This window comes from Crassostrea angulata, chromosome 5, assembly GCF_025612915.1.
Source record: "Crassostrea angulata isolate pt1a10 chromosome 5, ASM2561291v2, whole genome shotgun sequence".
NCBI classification, from domain to species: Eukaryota; Metazoa; Mollusca; class Bivalvia; order Ostreida; family Ostreidae; genus Magallana; species Magallana angulata.
In genome coordinates, this window is record NC_069115.1 from 47507227 (window position 1) to 47523916 (window position 16690).

General features: G+C 32.1%; 1 protein-coding gene and 1 long non-coding RNA gene across 2 annotated transcripts; both read right to left on the minus strand.

Annotated features, from left to right (window-relative positions):
- Positions 1-11035: 11035 nt before the first annotated feature.
- LOC128185075 (uncharacterized) lies at positions 11036-11859 on the minus strand. Its single transcript, XM_052854747.1, has 2 exons — positions 11458-11859; positions 11036-11367 (listed from the first exon to the last, which is right to left on the minus strand). Exons 1-2 carry the CDS (start codon positions 11809-11811, stop codon positions 11299-11301), a joined length of 423 nt encoding a protein of 140 aa, XP_052710707.1. The 5' UTR covers positions 11812-11859; the 3' UTR covers positions 11036-11298.
- Positions 11860-15699: 3840 nt separating this feature from the next.
- LOC128184882 (uncharacterized) lies at positions 15700-16314 on the minus strand. Its single transcript, XR_008243785.1, has 2 exons — positions 16192-16314; positions 15700-16076 (listed from the first exon to the last, which is right to left on the minus strand). It is a non-coding gene; the product is annotated as an uncharacterized LOC128184882 (long non-coding RNA).
- Positions 16315-16690: the final 376 nt, after the last annotated feature.

Genomic DNA, 16690 nt, shown 5'->3' on the forward strand with positions numbered 1-16690 from the left:
AACACGACTGTTACATGTAGTTATCTAACTATGATAATTGAGATAGGATTTAGACTAGTAAGACAGTGATATATTAATTTATCTTCAATTTTATGAATTTTATTAATGCTGACTTTTTGTAGTTTACAGTAATATAAGGGTACTTGAAAATGCGTCTTTTACTTCGACACCTCGGTAAATAAGATTTGTCTTTGACAGCATTTACTTTTCAATTTTTCTGTAATTTTGTGAATAAAAAATATGCTTGCGTGCATAAGGAAAACTTTGTCAAGCACATCAGATATTATAAATAGAACATATTTAATGTGTTTTTTTATTAGCTTATTTGCATCGAATTGCCCATACATAGTCAAAACTCACCAGCGTAGATTTTAATTAAATGTTTAAGCTCTTTTCTTATTCCTTCAAAACTTGTGTCAATAAAATGATAATTTGAATATACATGTATATAATTTTGTCATAATTTATAAGATAATGTAAGTTACAGGGAATTAAAATTAACTGTTTTCATTTAACGCCAATCTCATTGATATCCATGATGTTTAGTCCACATTAGTTGAGTTAGGAGTGTGAAAGGCCTAAGATGTTTTGGTCATGTAATAGTTTGATAACTTGTAGATGTTTTGAAGGAAGGTTATATTCCAAATACCCGAAAACAAATAACACTTCACCACCCCCCCCCCCGACAGCTGGGCGAGGAAGAAGTTATCTTCTACTCCCTATACCATATATCTAATTGAAGTTCAAGATCTATGAATGTTGCATGACATCTTCCAAGGTTTTTTTTTCAATGAAAAAGCCGAAGCATTATCCTAGACTTTCTTAGTTCAAAAACGAAAAAAAAACAAACAAAAAACAACAACAAAGCAAAAAATAAATAAAAAAATCAAACATAAAACGAGAAGGTAACATTGCAACATATGCAAGTACATAATATTAATCCTTCATTAGTCTGTCCAAGGTCACCGTTTCTATCACATTGATTTCTTTTCTAAATAAACAAACCAACATGTCGGTTAAAACGACTTAAATTTTTGACAAGTTCACTCTTTATACCCAGCGAATAAACACGAGAGCGAAAACATTTTTTACAGGGATTTATTACGGGAAGGTCTGATATTTTTTATCCATCGGAATTTTTGGACTCCTAGTACAGTTTTTCAATAGCAATATCTGGGTACTTTTCATGTCATTTGTAATAAAAAAAAACTCCCCTTTTTCATTTTAGTGAATGAATGTATTTTTCGCTCAATTTTTTGCTATGATTATCTTATTATTAAGAACAAAAGTGGTCAAAGCAGAGACATGAGACTGAGTATAGCACTCCAGCATTCCACTGATCAAAGGCAAAGAAGTTTATAAAGACGGTTGTAAATGTCTGACGTCATGACGACAGTCATAAGTAAAGTTTAAAAGCTGCGTTCTATGAAGCGGTGCAGGCAATGGAGCTAGAAATACCAATATTTTCGTGAAAAAGATAGGATATAACAATTCATGAAATGGTTATATTGAAAGTATTAAGCAACAGTGAAGAGTTTTTCAAGCAAAAAGGAGGTTCGCCATGCACACATGTGTAATCTTAATTTTAAAGTAGATAACCATGTTTTAACGGTGAAAAGGGGAATGTTTGTAACACAATTAGCTACAACAAATTGTGTTATTATTATGATCCTTGTTTATGTTGCATTTATCTTTTTCAGACAAGCGTGGACATTAATTAACACCTGTACAGAGAAGCACACTTTCATTTCTACGCGGGAGTTATGGATGGGTGTACAAACACCCGATAACAAACAACGACATTTTGGCCATGTCGTGGTGGTCGTAAATGGACATTTGATGCTGCATACATTATATAGGTTTTAATGATGGGTGTACAAACACCTGAGGACAATCAAGGACGTTTTGACTATGACATGGTGATCATAAATGGACATTTGGTTCTAAATACATCATTTAAGTTTGACATGGTCACCAACTTCGAGGAACCCTATGACATAACCATCAAAGTAATGGGTGAATGTCCTCTCATCTTAATACATACACCTGTCAACTACGACACGAAGAGACACCGCCGCGTTGTTTCCCCGGACGCATATAATACTCGGACTTCGTCAGAAGAGTCAGTCAGTAAAATTCTTATAACACAAAGAATTTATGGGGGATAATATATAGACCAATAAAACATATAACTAAACAAACTTAAGAACCAATAGATACCATTCATAAAAACACACCTTTAAAACTGACAATGTAAAGACCATATATCCTAAAGGCATTGATAAACTTAAGCAGGTAAACCTATTTGTTCTTCCAGGGTGGTTTAAAAGAAAACTATTACCAGAATATAGCTTTATTTACCGAGCAATGTAATTAATACTGTAATTAGATTTATTAATATATTAATTGATGAGTCTCATACTTTTACAGTATGCTTTTTTGATAGATTCTTTCAAAAACATTGCTCTCAAGTGTAATATGTATCGTTGTTAACAAAACAAGTGTCAAATAATTGTTTTGTCCCTATCTACGTGGATCCATGGATGAGTTCATTCAGAGCATTAGCGAGGTGAAAGGTAAAGCAGGATTTCTCACCATCCTGTCACATTCATAATTTTACGCACCAATAAAAGCGGACGTCGAAATGGGATCAATCATGTCAAAAGTTTTTAAAGAGCTCTTCTATGATGAAGATAATCTGGAGCATACCATGTACATGCAACTAAGTAGCTTTATTGAGAAAAAAAAGGTTGTTTTACTTTCCCGTTATGAGAAACATTTGCTTAGAAATGACAGAATAAGTGTCGTTCGTTAATCTAAAACTTGGCTGCTTTCTTTTCCGCGTTTAAGCTTACAACTAATTGTTAGTTTCCAGTATTAATTTGAAATAATTTAATTGCAAATGATTTATATACACTAAAAGTACAGAAAAATACTACTTCTTGCATTTTCACGTTCTATTTTCCTTAATTTATAAACAGCGGCGAAAATTTATTTCTTATTAATGAGACATTGATGCTTGCTTCCCTGGAAATGATTTTTTAAAATTTATAAACAGTGTCATAAATAAAAAATTAATGTAAAACAAAATCACTCATTTATAAAACATCTTTACATCGTATGAATATTCCCGTTACTTAATTCTGAATAATTCTGATAATTTACTTTTGTGGTACAATGAGAAAAAAATTCCGCGACATCTTAGTAATTTGCTCTCGACAATATTTGTGTAGAGATTAACATTTATACTATCATAAAAACATTATAGACTCGATTTTATGTACTCAAATGCCAAATGCCAGTAAATCAGGAGAAAACCGCTTTTTTAAAACATATTTTATACATAGTTTTTAATAAAACTAATTTTTCAGATAGGCATTTAATTTTCTGTTTATGCCCGCATAAAGAACTATATATGATATGAGTTAAATTTTGCCCCCATAATTCGCCATTTTTTAAGTGTTTCGGGTACAATGAAAAGTTCACTTCTTTTTTAGAAAAAAAATATTTTTTTTATGTATTTGTTTGATATTTTTGCTCTCACTGGCAGTATATGACTTCAGAAGTGACGCTATTGTTAGAATTCAATCAAAATCAGTCAGAAATTGACATTTTTCTTATCTTCTTACGAATGGGGAAACAAAGAGCGCATGCTTGAACAAGATAAATTTGTTTGTCACTCATTAGTCTTGGCTAAATACATCTCTGATTAAAATATTTTGTTTGTTCAAGCATGCGCTCTTTAAAGTATTTTTGCCAAAAATTGGCCGAGAACACATACTGATTATTTTTTATGAATTGATCCATAATTATCTCCTCCGTTTTTGTGTTGAGTATGATTAATTTCGTCTGAATCGTTTAAAAGTTTGGAGCATTGTTTTGTAATGCGTTTTTCGGTTAAAATGTGCATTTTACTATATATTTCATTGAAATGGCGTTGCTTGATTTTATTAATGACACTGTATTTGAAACACGATAACATTATTACCGCGCAGACGAATCTTAAATAAATTTTAAAAATAAAACTCTATAAAACCTATGGATCACGTGGACAAATTTTCAAGGTAGGTTTTCTCACAAGCAGGTAAACCCGCGAGCTACCTTAAGCGCTTTCATTTTAAAATCTTCAGAAGCTATATAATGGTAACATAGTAACGTGACGTCAAAAAACTTGAACGTTGAACGGCAATGTCTATTGTGACGTCATAGCTAGATTTAGCGGAAAAATTATAATTTGCAACATAGTAGATAACATACAATTCAATACATTATTATTACAGACAATTCAATTTGGGTTTAAAAATACGGATGAAATGTTTTTCTTTTTCTCTTCTTTGCACATTACTGTCACTCAACAGTTTGTAAAATGGAAATATTTTAAACTGTTTATTGCCGCAAGTGTCCAAATGCTCACTTAACGGTATCTGTCGATATCCCGGGGTGTGTATGTGTTGTTTATGCACACGCACACGGGCCCGAAGTGGATTGCTTGTTTCCCCAATATAGTACTCGTTGCAGCCTGGACATGTTATAACATATAATACATTCTTAGTGTCACATGACATGTCCGTCTTTACGATGAATTCTTTTCCGCTGAAGTCGTACTTAGATCCCTCTGTAATATGGTCACAGGTCCCGCATCGTGGGTTTCTACACTTAGTAACTGTGTGTTTAGTATCAAAATGGGAAGTGCACAATATTCGTTTTAGATTTTTAGGCTGACGTCTGCTGTTCACATCTTTGTAAATTTCTTTCGTGGATTGGTCGTTGATGAGGATATTACTTAACTGATGAATTATTGGCGTAATGTTCATATTTCTTGGATTAAAAGTATGTACAAATGGAATAATATCAATGGTTTTTTCCGGATGTTTACTGGCTAATAATTCCGATCTATCATACCTCCTGGCTTTACGAATTCCGTCGTCAATGAGACCTTCGGGATAACCTTGGTTAGTGAGGTAATGTTTGAGTTCCCTGAGGCGTATGTCTTGGGTGTTTTCATCGCTCACAATGGTACAAATACGTCGAGCTAAATTATATCGAATAGCAGTTTTTGTATGATGAGGGTGACACGAATTAAAATGAGATATTGATGTGTGTCAGTTGTTTTGTAGTATATATCAGTAAAACGTTTTGAATTCTTCTTTATAACCAGAACGTCCAAAAATGGTAATTTGGTGTCACTACTTTCTAAAGTAAATTTGATGTTGGGATCAAGGTTGTTCACAAGTTGATGAAAATCTCTAAATTACCGTCACTATTATTCCATAAAATGAAGCAATCGTCTAAAAATCGTTTCCAACTAGATTTAATAGATCTGGCTTCTTCTTCTCCCCAGAGTGAAAGTATTTGTTCGTGTAGCTTTTCTTCAAGGTATCCAAGAGTAAGAGTGGCGTACATTGGTGCCACCTTTGTCCACATTGCTGTACATGTACCTTTCACTTGTAAATAATGATTTTTTCCGAATGCAAGGGTGTTGGTTTGAAGTATTATATGTAATCCTTCGAGTATAAATTCTTTTGTAAAGCGATCTTGTAGAATTTCAGGATGCTTGTTGATCCAATAGCTCACCGCTTTTATTCCAAGCTCTGTTGGTATATTAGAATTTAAACTAACCACGTCAAATGACACAAGTTTTGCGGTATGTTGAACACTTTCAGGCAATTGTTTTTTTTTAAAATTCACATCATCCTTAATAAAACTGGGAACTTTTTCACAGTAGGGTTTTAGTAAAATATCAATCAAATGACTTAATCTTTGGGTGGATGAATTAGGTCCTCCTACAATAGGTCGAAAAGAGAGGTCTTCTGGATTTAGGCAGCAAATTTATTCTCCAGTCTGGGTTTCTACAGCATTTTTTATTTGTTATGATTTAAGCACTGTTGGTAATCCGTAGAATTGACTTTCTCGGGCATCAAAGTTAATAAGATAGTCCCTTTCCTTTGTAGTGATATTTGACTAATTTTCATTCACAAATTGTTTTATTTTTGACAGAGTTTTTTCAACGTGTTTATAATATTTTGGGTCATTAAGCATATCTAATATTTTAACTTCATAATATGCCTTATTCATTACAACAACTCCGCCTCCTTTGTCGGCCTCTTTGATAACAATGCTATCATCATCACATAAATCTTTTAAGGCTTGTTCCTCTTTTTTCGATAGATTTGACTTTGTCTTGGAACATTAGAAAGTTGGAAATTATCAAGAGTATTACACACTGTATCTAAAGTTTGATTTCTACCCCGTTTTGGATTAAAATCTGAATTGTTTCTGACGAGATCCTGTTCTTGTTCCTCATTTAGATTTTGTGTAGAATCGTCATCATCCTCGTACAAATATTCCTTTAGTCGAAGTTTTCTTGTATATTCCTTAATATCCGTTTTAAGTTGTTCGTTATTCATACGGGGAGTTGGTTTATATTTCAAACCTTTTGATAATAATTTTATTTCAGTTTCATTCAATACTCTGTTCGAGAGGTTGAACACTTTAGGATTATGTTGCATTGGTTGTTGTGTGATATTAGCTTCACGAGCATCTAATACATCTGTGTCCGTTGTTGGCGTTTCCTCGGTATGTATCTTTGCCCTCGATTGGGCTTGCCTCCTCCTAAAAAATGATGTTGTACTCCACGTCCAATAAAGGTTGTTTTCCCATATCTGTAGATGTTTGATGGTCTGTGCCGTTTAGGTCTTTGGCCATAATGGTTTTGATTGATTCTCCTGCGGCAATCCGTTTGTTGATTTTTTAGTTTATCGTTGTAAACTCTCTGATTCCTGTATAGCGCTGTCTGGCGTATTGTTGTTCTCGCCCTTGTAAATTGGATGTTGAGGAATTTCCATGTTTTTTTACTATTGTTGGTTACAGGAGAAGTGGTTTCCGTTTGTTCAGCATTCTCAGAATCCATACCCACTACAGAGGCATAGCTTGCATTTAGGTTTTGCTTTGTTGTTTGTTTATGTGAGCTTGAAGTCGGTTTTGGTTTCTTAGAAGTCGGCTGTATATGTGGTTGTTTAACATTATCTTTGCCGTAATTTTTCGCATAATCAAGTAACCAGGCTTCGGTGTACAGCCATCTGTTGAACGATCGGTCCTCCTCCTTTTGACAGTCAGATTTCCACATTTTCTGCAATTTTTCTAGGATAAATCCACTGGCATTTTGATGTAACATTTGATCAATTTCTTCATCAATCTTTAAACCTTCAATTGATTGTTTTCTGCTCTCATTCGCAGTAATGATATCTCTCCGTTTACCCGATTTATAGCCATTTCTACCCGAATTTCAGTTTGGTTTTTCGGTTCTCCACGAATTTCCCTGATTCTGAATTTTCGATGGATGATGGGATTGCCCTGACTTAATTATTTTTCAAAGTAATTTGCATGATTAGCATTGTTAATTTGCTTGTAGTATGTTTGTTTTCTGTAGTTAAAAAGTCTACTCCATTCGGCTTTAATTCTTTGTTTAATCCGATATGCTTCTTTTTGTAACATAATTAAAGAATTAAAGCCGACCGTTTTTCGTGTTTTCTTATTTAAATTTTATCTATATATATATATATATATATATATATATAAACCGGTAGAGTTTTGAATCGGCTTTCTGTTATTTTTTATTATATATATATATATATATATATATATATATATATATATATATATATATATATATATATATATATATATATATATACATTGTATGGGTGCTTTCCATTTAACGGGCATCGCCGGATATGCCGGTGTTGCCTCTGTTGCCGATTGCTGGAACGCGCGTCGCCGGCGAGCGATTGTGGCAACGCAATATACCGTTGCCGATTAGGAGACAATATGGCGTCGAGGTTATTATGTTCTACAAATCCAATACTTCTAAAACTACCATTTGTCCTACTACATTGAAATATATTAAAACTGCAAATAGCCAAACTTTCTGGTTCAAATTTTAAGATAAGTATCAGTTTTAAGTTGCAATCGCCCTCGTTGTAGCATTGTGACGTTGCCAACCGTTCCATTTACGTCCCCGTTTCCCGATAACGTCGATGGCAAGGCAACGTTAATGGAAAACACCCTATGTATGATCATTTTTGCGCTTTTCAGAGTTCATTATGACGTCATAGTATAAGCGTTTTGTAATAGTACGGGAAAAACATATATTGACTGGGTTTGAGCGCAACATTGATTTTATTAGCCCCCGAGGGACGAAATATTATTTTTGTCCCATGGGGGCTAATATAATCAATGTTGCCCGAAAACACAGTCAACATTTGTTTTGTTATATGAAGAAACACACCAAAATTTAAGAAAGTAATGGAAAACAGATCGCCGTAATTTTCTCAGCTCAACAAAGAATTCACGAATTCAATTTTGTGCAAAGTTCATTTCCAAAATATCCTCAGCATCAAACAGTCACTTGTGATATTCCGCCGACCGTAAGAATTATCAGACAGGTGTTCTACCTGATTTTACTTCACAGTAATTCGCAAATCCTTATATCCGTTATGATAGCAAACCGTCGCATTGCGCGTTCGTTGTTTACTTGACTGGCTGTCTACTATGACGTCACCTTGTTTTGGAGTCGCGAAGAATTATTTACGTCACCGTTTACGAATCAACAAATCAGAGGCGATTATTTGGAATAGAGGGAATGTTCTCTAGATATTATTCCTAGCCGGTCAATATCAAAAAAATATTGACCGGTCAATATTTTTCGGACGAGCTAATATTACAGTTATTGACTATTCGTCCATATAGAGTTATATAGTGGGAATAAACTACTGAATATAACAAATTCAAATATTCTATAAATGTACAAGAAAAACATAAAATATGTTCAAACATTCATAATAATAATGCATTCGTTTTGGTTTATATAATGAAATGAAATGTTTTTCTTTTGTTTCAAGCTCTTTTTCGGTTGTTGTTTTATAAAATTTATAGATAGAACACACTGTAAAGTTCGGAAAAATGAAAACTGTGCCAAGAACATTTTTCCGAACTTTACAGTGTGTCCTATCTATAAATTTTATAAAACAACAACCGAAAAAGAGCTTGAAACAAAAGAAAAACATTTCATTTCATTATATAAACCAAAACTGAATGATATAAGATATATACATTGTATTATCAAAAGAGCTTTAAAGGTATATGTGGTGTATTTGGAGTAAAATTTTTGACATGAGTTTTAGTAAAAATATACATCATGCTTCTTATAATTAGACGTTTCACGGACTCTAACCCCGTGAAACACGTCTGATGAATATTAATGTGATCGGCCATTTGTAAAGTCACTGCGCTTGAGTGCAGGAAAACCTAGAATTGGAAACACGATGGAAGAACAGTTTTTTTACAAATTAGAATCACGTTTTTCATGTCTTAAATTAGATAATTCTTATATCAGATGATATATCAGATGATACCCGAAGCATTAGTATTCCCTTATTCATTAATGTAGAACGATATAAATTGCTAATTATTTGTAATAAAGATGAAACATTATTTTAGCATCAACGACACGGTAAAAGAGTGAATACTCCCTCTCCTGAGGGATGCGTGTACTGAGAGTGTTTATTTATTCTTTAATTATTAAAAAAATTCTCTAACCGAAAATCCACTTGTGGTTCATAACTTATAAAGTAAAGACATGGAACACATGGAGCACTACATGACTACCAAAACCCCTACAACTTCATGATAAAAACTTATTAAACTTTAAAAAAAAGTTTAACTCGGTTTTAATTCCTATTCCATCAATCTACATGTTCTCCGATGACAATCTTCCCTTTGCTCCTATCCTGTCAGTCTGTCTCTTTTTTCTTTCTTGGCCAAGTCTGTCAAACTTTACGGTTTTACGGGTATACCTATCTTTCTCATCGTCGCCATTGTTGTTGTGATAGACTGAGCGTGGTATCACGTGGCCGATTTAAGGCGGGTTTTATTCAAATGCTGTATTTATTGTGGACGCGAAAATAATTATAAAAATTATATATTAATTTAAATATCTTTTTAACCCTATTGATAAAAACTGCGAATTGTATTGTAAAGATATATTTTATATAACTTATTTAAATCAATCAATCAATCAAATATTTCTTAGCATGAAAAATACGCCACATATACCTTTAAAGAGAACTAGACACGATTTGAGCTCAGGTTTTCAAATTTAATTTTTAATTGGCTACAAATAAATTAATGCATACTAAACTAATGATACGCAATAAATTTATGGTCATAATGAATAATCAATTAAACGAGTACTCAAAACACAAAAACAAAACAAAACCGATTTGACAAAATATGATAGTGTGCAGACAATTTGGTTATTCTTGTTATTTGATCTTGTCAATGTTTTAAGATATTCTTTTTTAATAAGATTCTGCATTGCTTTCATTATATCATAATTATTCTTTGTCAAACATAGTGTCTACGTTTAACCTCTCAACGGAATTCCAGGCATCGTATTACTAGAAAGTTTTCATCTGTCGGGTATATTCAGGTAAACATCTTTCTTCGTTTGTATGTCTCTTTTCCGTCTGATATTACTTCCACATTTTTTATTTTATCATGTGCGTATCATGTGAAATATTCCATAGTCCATGCATATCTTTACGTTTCCAGTTACAGTGAGTGGCATTATTTCAACCTATAGACAATCCAAGTCGTTTTCTTTTATTTTACAGTGTACATGTATGAAACTTGTAATTGTATCAAACAACACTAAGTTCGTGAAAGATTGTTTCAGAATACATACACCTCGATAATTTTATGACGATAGATTGACCATTGTATACGTTAAGAATTGTTGTTGTTTTTGAATGCAAGATATCTTCCAGAGATTTTCTTTTTTCTTGGTTGAAAGAATGTTCGCGAAATCATAAGAACCGCGAAATCGCGTTAATAAAATATTGTTTTGTTGTGGAACAAGTGTTCCTTTTTTGAAAATATCAGGAACATTTATTCCACAAATACGATATGATATGAGTACGGATAAAAATGACAAGAATTGGTCACTTTGTGATCATAAAAACTAAAATAGAAAGATGATTTAAGTAATGCTATGTAGATCTATTCTGATTTTATTTTTAAAAAAAAAAACCATTTTGAACAATATACTGTACATTGCAGTAGGAATGAAGATCATACTATTTTCATTTGAAAATACGTATATAATGGAAATTAAATATACATGTAACAAAGTTTGCTTATATCGAATACAAATAATAATTTCACCCCATAGTAATTTTTATAAATCTAATTTTCCCATTGTCTTTTTATGTCAATGCCTATTATATGTTGATATAAAATTCATTTCGTATCCAAACATATCCTCGACATTGCAAGAAGGACGTCGTGAAAATTCATTTGATGTTGTGTCTGAAAAAAAAGCACACGAAAATATAGAGCAACACAGTTTTAGAATAGAGTACATTGTATTTTGATCGTTTTTACATCACAAAGTCTCACCTTTAATTTGTAAAAGATACCCCCTGGATCCCCTCTGACTTTGATGTCTCTTTGAACCACACTCTTTTTATTGCTGATACGTTTTTTAATGATCACGGAAATCCTAGCACATTGTCCTAATGATTCCAGTGTCTTAAATACCCACAGTCTTCTATTGTCCGCCGTCACCCACACATCCCCTTTCCTAACCACACTTATTTTGGGGATATCATCAATTCGATATCGCTTGAGTAGTATCCCGTCAACTGTGTCTCCAATAGAGTTTTCTGTATGCTCGGATGCTTCACTGAAACAATTGGAGATTGAGGACTGACTATAATAAATGTCGGAAGGAGCTATTCGTAATTCAGCCATGGTGAGATTTTCATAACTAATTTAGATGTTTTACGACTTATTTATATCATTTATTCAGGCTATTTTTATTTTCGCAATTTCCAAAAGTTATTTTAAGGCCCGTTTTGATAACAGCGTGCTTTCTGAAAACCTTTGTTTAAACGATCTGTGATAAGTAGATATCAATTGACGGAGTAGAAATCGTGTTATCTTTGTTCATTTATGAAACTTAAACAAGATCGATAAGTTTTATTTTCGATTTGATACTACTGGTCTTTGTGTTGATTTGGAAATGGACAGCGTATACTCTATAAGTGTTTATAATACTAGTGAATTATTTTTTCTATATATGAACCTCGTGTCTTAGTTTAGGTTTAGTCAATGATGCCAGGTAACAAATCTCTTCTGACCAATAGAATATTGTCACAAGCTGATAAGATAGCAGTTTGAATTCTTATACATATTTTAAGAGAAGTAAAACTATTACTATTATATGAAAGTAATTGATGATATGTTCAGATAGATCTGGAAAATAAAAAATAAATCTGTTAGATAAAGTTAAGAAAAATATCTTATCTCAGACTTACTATTCATAAATAATTATTTTGAGGCTTTTATGAGCCTAAAGTTGTTTTAGTTTATATAAGAAGACGACGATCTGATTGAAAAATAACTGTTATTCCTTATTTTAGATGGAAAATTGTATTAGAGGGGTACAAATAGATTTCAATATAATATATTTACAAATAAATTATACAGACTTTATCCTGCGTAAAAATGAAGATTTCCCGTGTCTGTCTAGGAAATTCGTTATAAAAATCGCTTCAAATTTTCTTTCAAAGGTACAATATCATCAAGACATAGAATAGAATTTATAAACAGTAGGTCTATGTTTGTTTGTAAACGAATTTGAAAAAGAAATCAGTATCTACTCTTAAAGTTCAAATAAAGCATAGAATGAAAAAGTGTATCTGAACACAGTGGGCCAAAACACACACTGATAATATTTAAAACGATCTTTTAATTAATCTTTGCAAAATATATTCATTTTTGAAAGCAACTGAAAGAAGCAGCTCATTAATTTGATTACGCTGACTTCATATTTTTACTCTGTTTAAGAGAAAATGTTTGATTAGAATTACACATTTAAACTATCTGGGAGTACTCAATGGCAAACAAGTAAGCTTATTTTAGTTTAAAATACACTTTCTTTTGTGATTTTTTAAATTCCCTCCTTACTTTGTATGGATTGATTTATAACTACAAGCTTTCTCGAATTGCGATGGCAATTAAAAATAAGCAGGTATAGTAACATTATTGTTTCGATATATATTTAGCAATGATCCTATTATAGGTCAAGAATCATTGTTTATGATATTCCAAATGTTGATTTGTGGATCTTTTTTTTTCAATGTATAGCCGGGTTTTTTTCAACATATATTTAACAACTGTTTTAAAGATTCTTTATATCATTTTTAGATATTTTAGATGTCGATAAAATGTTTTTTTATTAAATTTTTCCGGTGTTTATTATTTGTAACAGCCACATGCAATTGTGACATCAAGAAAACTGACTTTACTTCATTTAAGGTGGCCGACTTCAAGTAAATAAAATTGAATTGAACATATGATATTTATTAAATCAAATGGATTAGACACAAGTTCTAAATAACTTAGGTTATCTTCTCCTAACAATGAATTTTATAAATATCGTCATTTATATATAAAAATAATATAATTATTCATAAATTGACAGTCTGCTACATAAAATATTACATTATTTTAGAAGCGACTACATTTACTCAAGAAAAGTTGTATAATCTCAAAAATTAAAGTATCATCCATAATTGTAGTAAATGTGCATCAATAAAGTGAATATAATGTAATGCGCATAGGTTATTAATTAAAGAATGTTTTTGCATACTTTTTACAGACAAAAAACAAATGATATGCATCTTGATTAAAGCCACATGAAAAGTTTGGATAGGCTATTAAATAGCCGCGGAATAAATCAGAGTTTAAAATACAGTTGTATCTCAATCATGTGTGAGTTGTGTTAAAACATCGTTTTCCAATGGAAAGATATCTCTGAGGCTTTACCATATATTTTAAATATTTAAATAGAGGTTACCTCCCTGGTGTTAAGAGTAAGGTCATTCCATCGTCTGACAATATCAGGAATAAATGATTTATTAAATAGTTCTTATCTTAATTTCGGAGCAGAATTATTACGAGATCTCCTAGTTGTGTAACTTGAAACATTGCCTCTTGTATCAGGAAAAGTGTTCTTTATATAAGTACATGTAGGTACTAAATTAGTGTCCATCTGGTAAATATTTATTATTTTAGCTATATTTCTTTTATGTTCCAAAGGTCCCTAACCTGTTTAAAAATATAATGAGTTTCTTGAAGCAGTACTCGTGGAGCCCGGTTACTATTCTTGCGGCATTTAATAGAAACTTTTCCAGGTTTTTTAATGTCTATTTTTGTGCAGTCAGCCCAAACTTCAACAGCACATTCTCATTGTGATCTCATAAAAGATACAAAATGTGTGATAGAATAACCATTGAAACAGAAAAGTTTCAAAATAACTGTATACGAAGATTTTTGTGTTCAGTAACATATTTTAATTGAAAATTTTCAAAAAGTAAATTAGGAAAAAATGTACATTTTTAAAGGAGAGAGAGAGAGAGAGAGAGAGAGAGAGACTGATTCATATTATATATGATGCATGCAATAGATTACATTAAAAGTCACACAGAGATTTTAATAGCTCGCCTTAACCGAAGTAAAATACACTTTTCCACAGAAGCATTGATTGATAATCTTAGTGTTTATTATTTTCATTTTAAAAAAATGGAATTGTCCCCATAGACCTTAATGTAATCGTTAATTAATTACTGCATAGTAAATAATTTTTTTGAAAATTTCTCTAGGTAAATCTTTTTTTACTCTAAAATGCTTTAAATTAATATAGGAGTATTTGATACATAAATGATATTCAAGGTTTAAATATTTTGGTCCTAATATGGATCAGATACTATTAAAACTACTGCACCAGAAATTCCAATAATTACACCAAAGCTTATATATATATATATATATATATATATATATATATATATATATATATATATATATATATATATTTATATATATATATATAAAGATTCTTAATACCCCCCCCCCCCCCCGCGATTGATACTTGGGTCCAAGGGGGGTTCAATGTTTAACACAGGTATACATAAGGAAAATGTTGTGGTTTTTTTAAAACTGATATAGAAGTGTTCTTTAGGCGAGCGATGTGGCCCATTGGCCTTTTGTTGAAATTCAAATAGACTTGAGCTTATTTGAGTCATGGTACATATGTAAATTGTCATGTTAATTACTGTCTAAAGCTTACTGAAAAACTGTAAGAAAGCCTACACTGTAAAAAAAATCGACGATGATTTTCAAATTAAGTTTGTTGAATTTTCATCAAGTAACGTATAATTACATGTATTTAATAAAATCTTTTTTATTGTTGCTCAAAAATTTAATATGTAAAGTTTCTATGCAAAAAGAATGTAGGCAACTACGAAAATAAAATGCTTGTTACGTGTAGAAGTAAATTCTTAAAACGTTAATTGGTGTTTAGTGACATGCGAAAGAACCCCCCGATTAATAAAAAAGAATGTGTTAGTCACAGTCGGAGTTCGTGTTGCTTACATTGATGTTGGTGCAAAAGCATAAAACAATTGTTTCCTATGTCACATTGAGTACCTTGACTACACAGGTTTAGTTGTTTAGCAACAAATGTAATATTAAAACATCATTTGATAATTTCTGCAATTATATCGCGAAAAAGGCAACATTTTTATCATATCTCTGAATTGAATGAAATCCTGTCCTGAAGAAAAAGTAATGACAAATCAAACCATTTTTATTGTAATTAACACTTTGTTTACACATTCTAGATACATGAATATCTCTAACGTATTAATACCAGTTTAATTTCTATAATGAATAAAAATAATAAACTTTTACAGGGCAATGATGAGCTTGAAAATCATATTCATCTACCTCAGTCTTATCAGATCTGTTTCTCTTTCTATGAGAAACGTTGTACAGTGGATAAAGTGTTAACGTCAAACGATCACGTCCATTTGGAAGAATTATTCTTTAAGCCACATAGCTTATTGACTTTGGGTCGAGGATTGCACGTCTGTTTCTTTGTCTTTGTGCTGCACAAATTAGGCGACAGCAGGTTGAAGCTCCGCTCCACTCTTCCTCCCGATTCCCTGTACCTGGTCGAGAGAATATTCATCTCGTATTTGATAAAACCTTTTTAGAACAACTTCATAGGTCTCTTGATTCTCATTCAATACAGGATTGTCTTTCACAGTCTGGAAATCTACGTACTTTGAGTGTTGTCGTCTTTTACATCAATTATCTCACATTCGGATCCCTTGTTTCAAGATTAATAGGCTTCTAAATGGAGCTTTGACAATGCAAAAAGTACACGGTGAAAAGCCGTGTGTTCCTCTTTCTGAAAAATAAAATGGATATGAAAAAATACGCAGCGACTACAAAGTATGCTCAAAAATTGCTTTCATTAATGATTGTTTTAGAAAGCCTTACCTTCAACAAACAGAAGACACCCCCAGGATCTCCCCGGACTTAACGTGTTTTGAAACGACATCCTTCTTACTACATAGCCACGTTTTCACTTTGACTGAAATTGTAGCACAGTGTCCTAAGGACTCAAGAGTTTTGAATATCCAAAGTCTTCTATTATCTGCCGTCACCCACTTTTTCCCTTTCTTAACCACACTAATTTTTTGGATATCTTTGATGTTGCATCGTTCGAGGAGAATATCGTCAACTGTGTCTCCAATAGAACGCCCTGAATGTTTGGATG

Excerpts from the sequence above, each read along its gene's own strand:
- LOC128185075 (XM_052854747.1), bottom strand. The coding sequence starts at position 11,811 with ATGGCTGAATTACGAATAGCTCCTTCCGACATTTATTATAGTCAGTCC. Across the intron at positions 11,368-11,457 it reads GTATCTTTTACAAATTAAAG|ACACAACATCAAATGAATTT; the intron begins GTGAGACTTTGT and ends CTTTTTTTTCAG.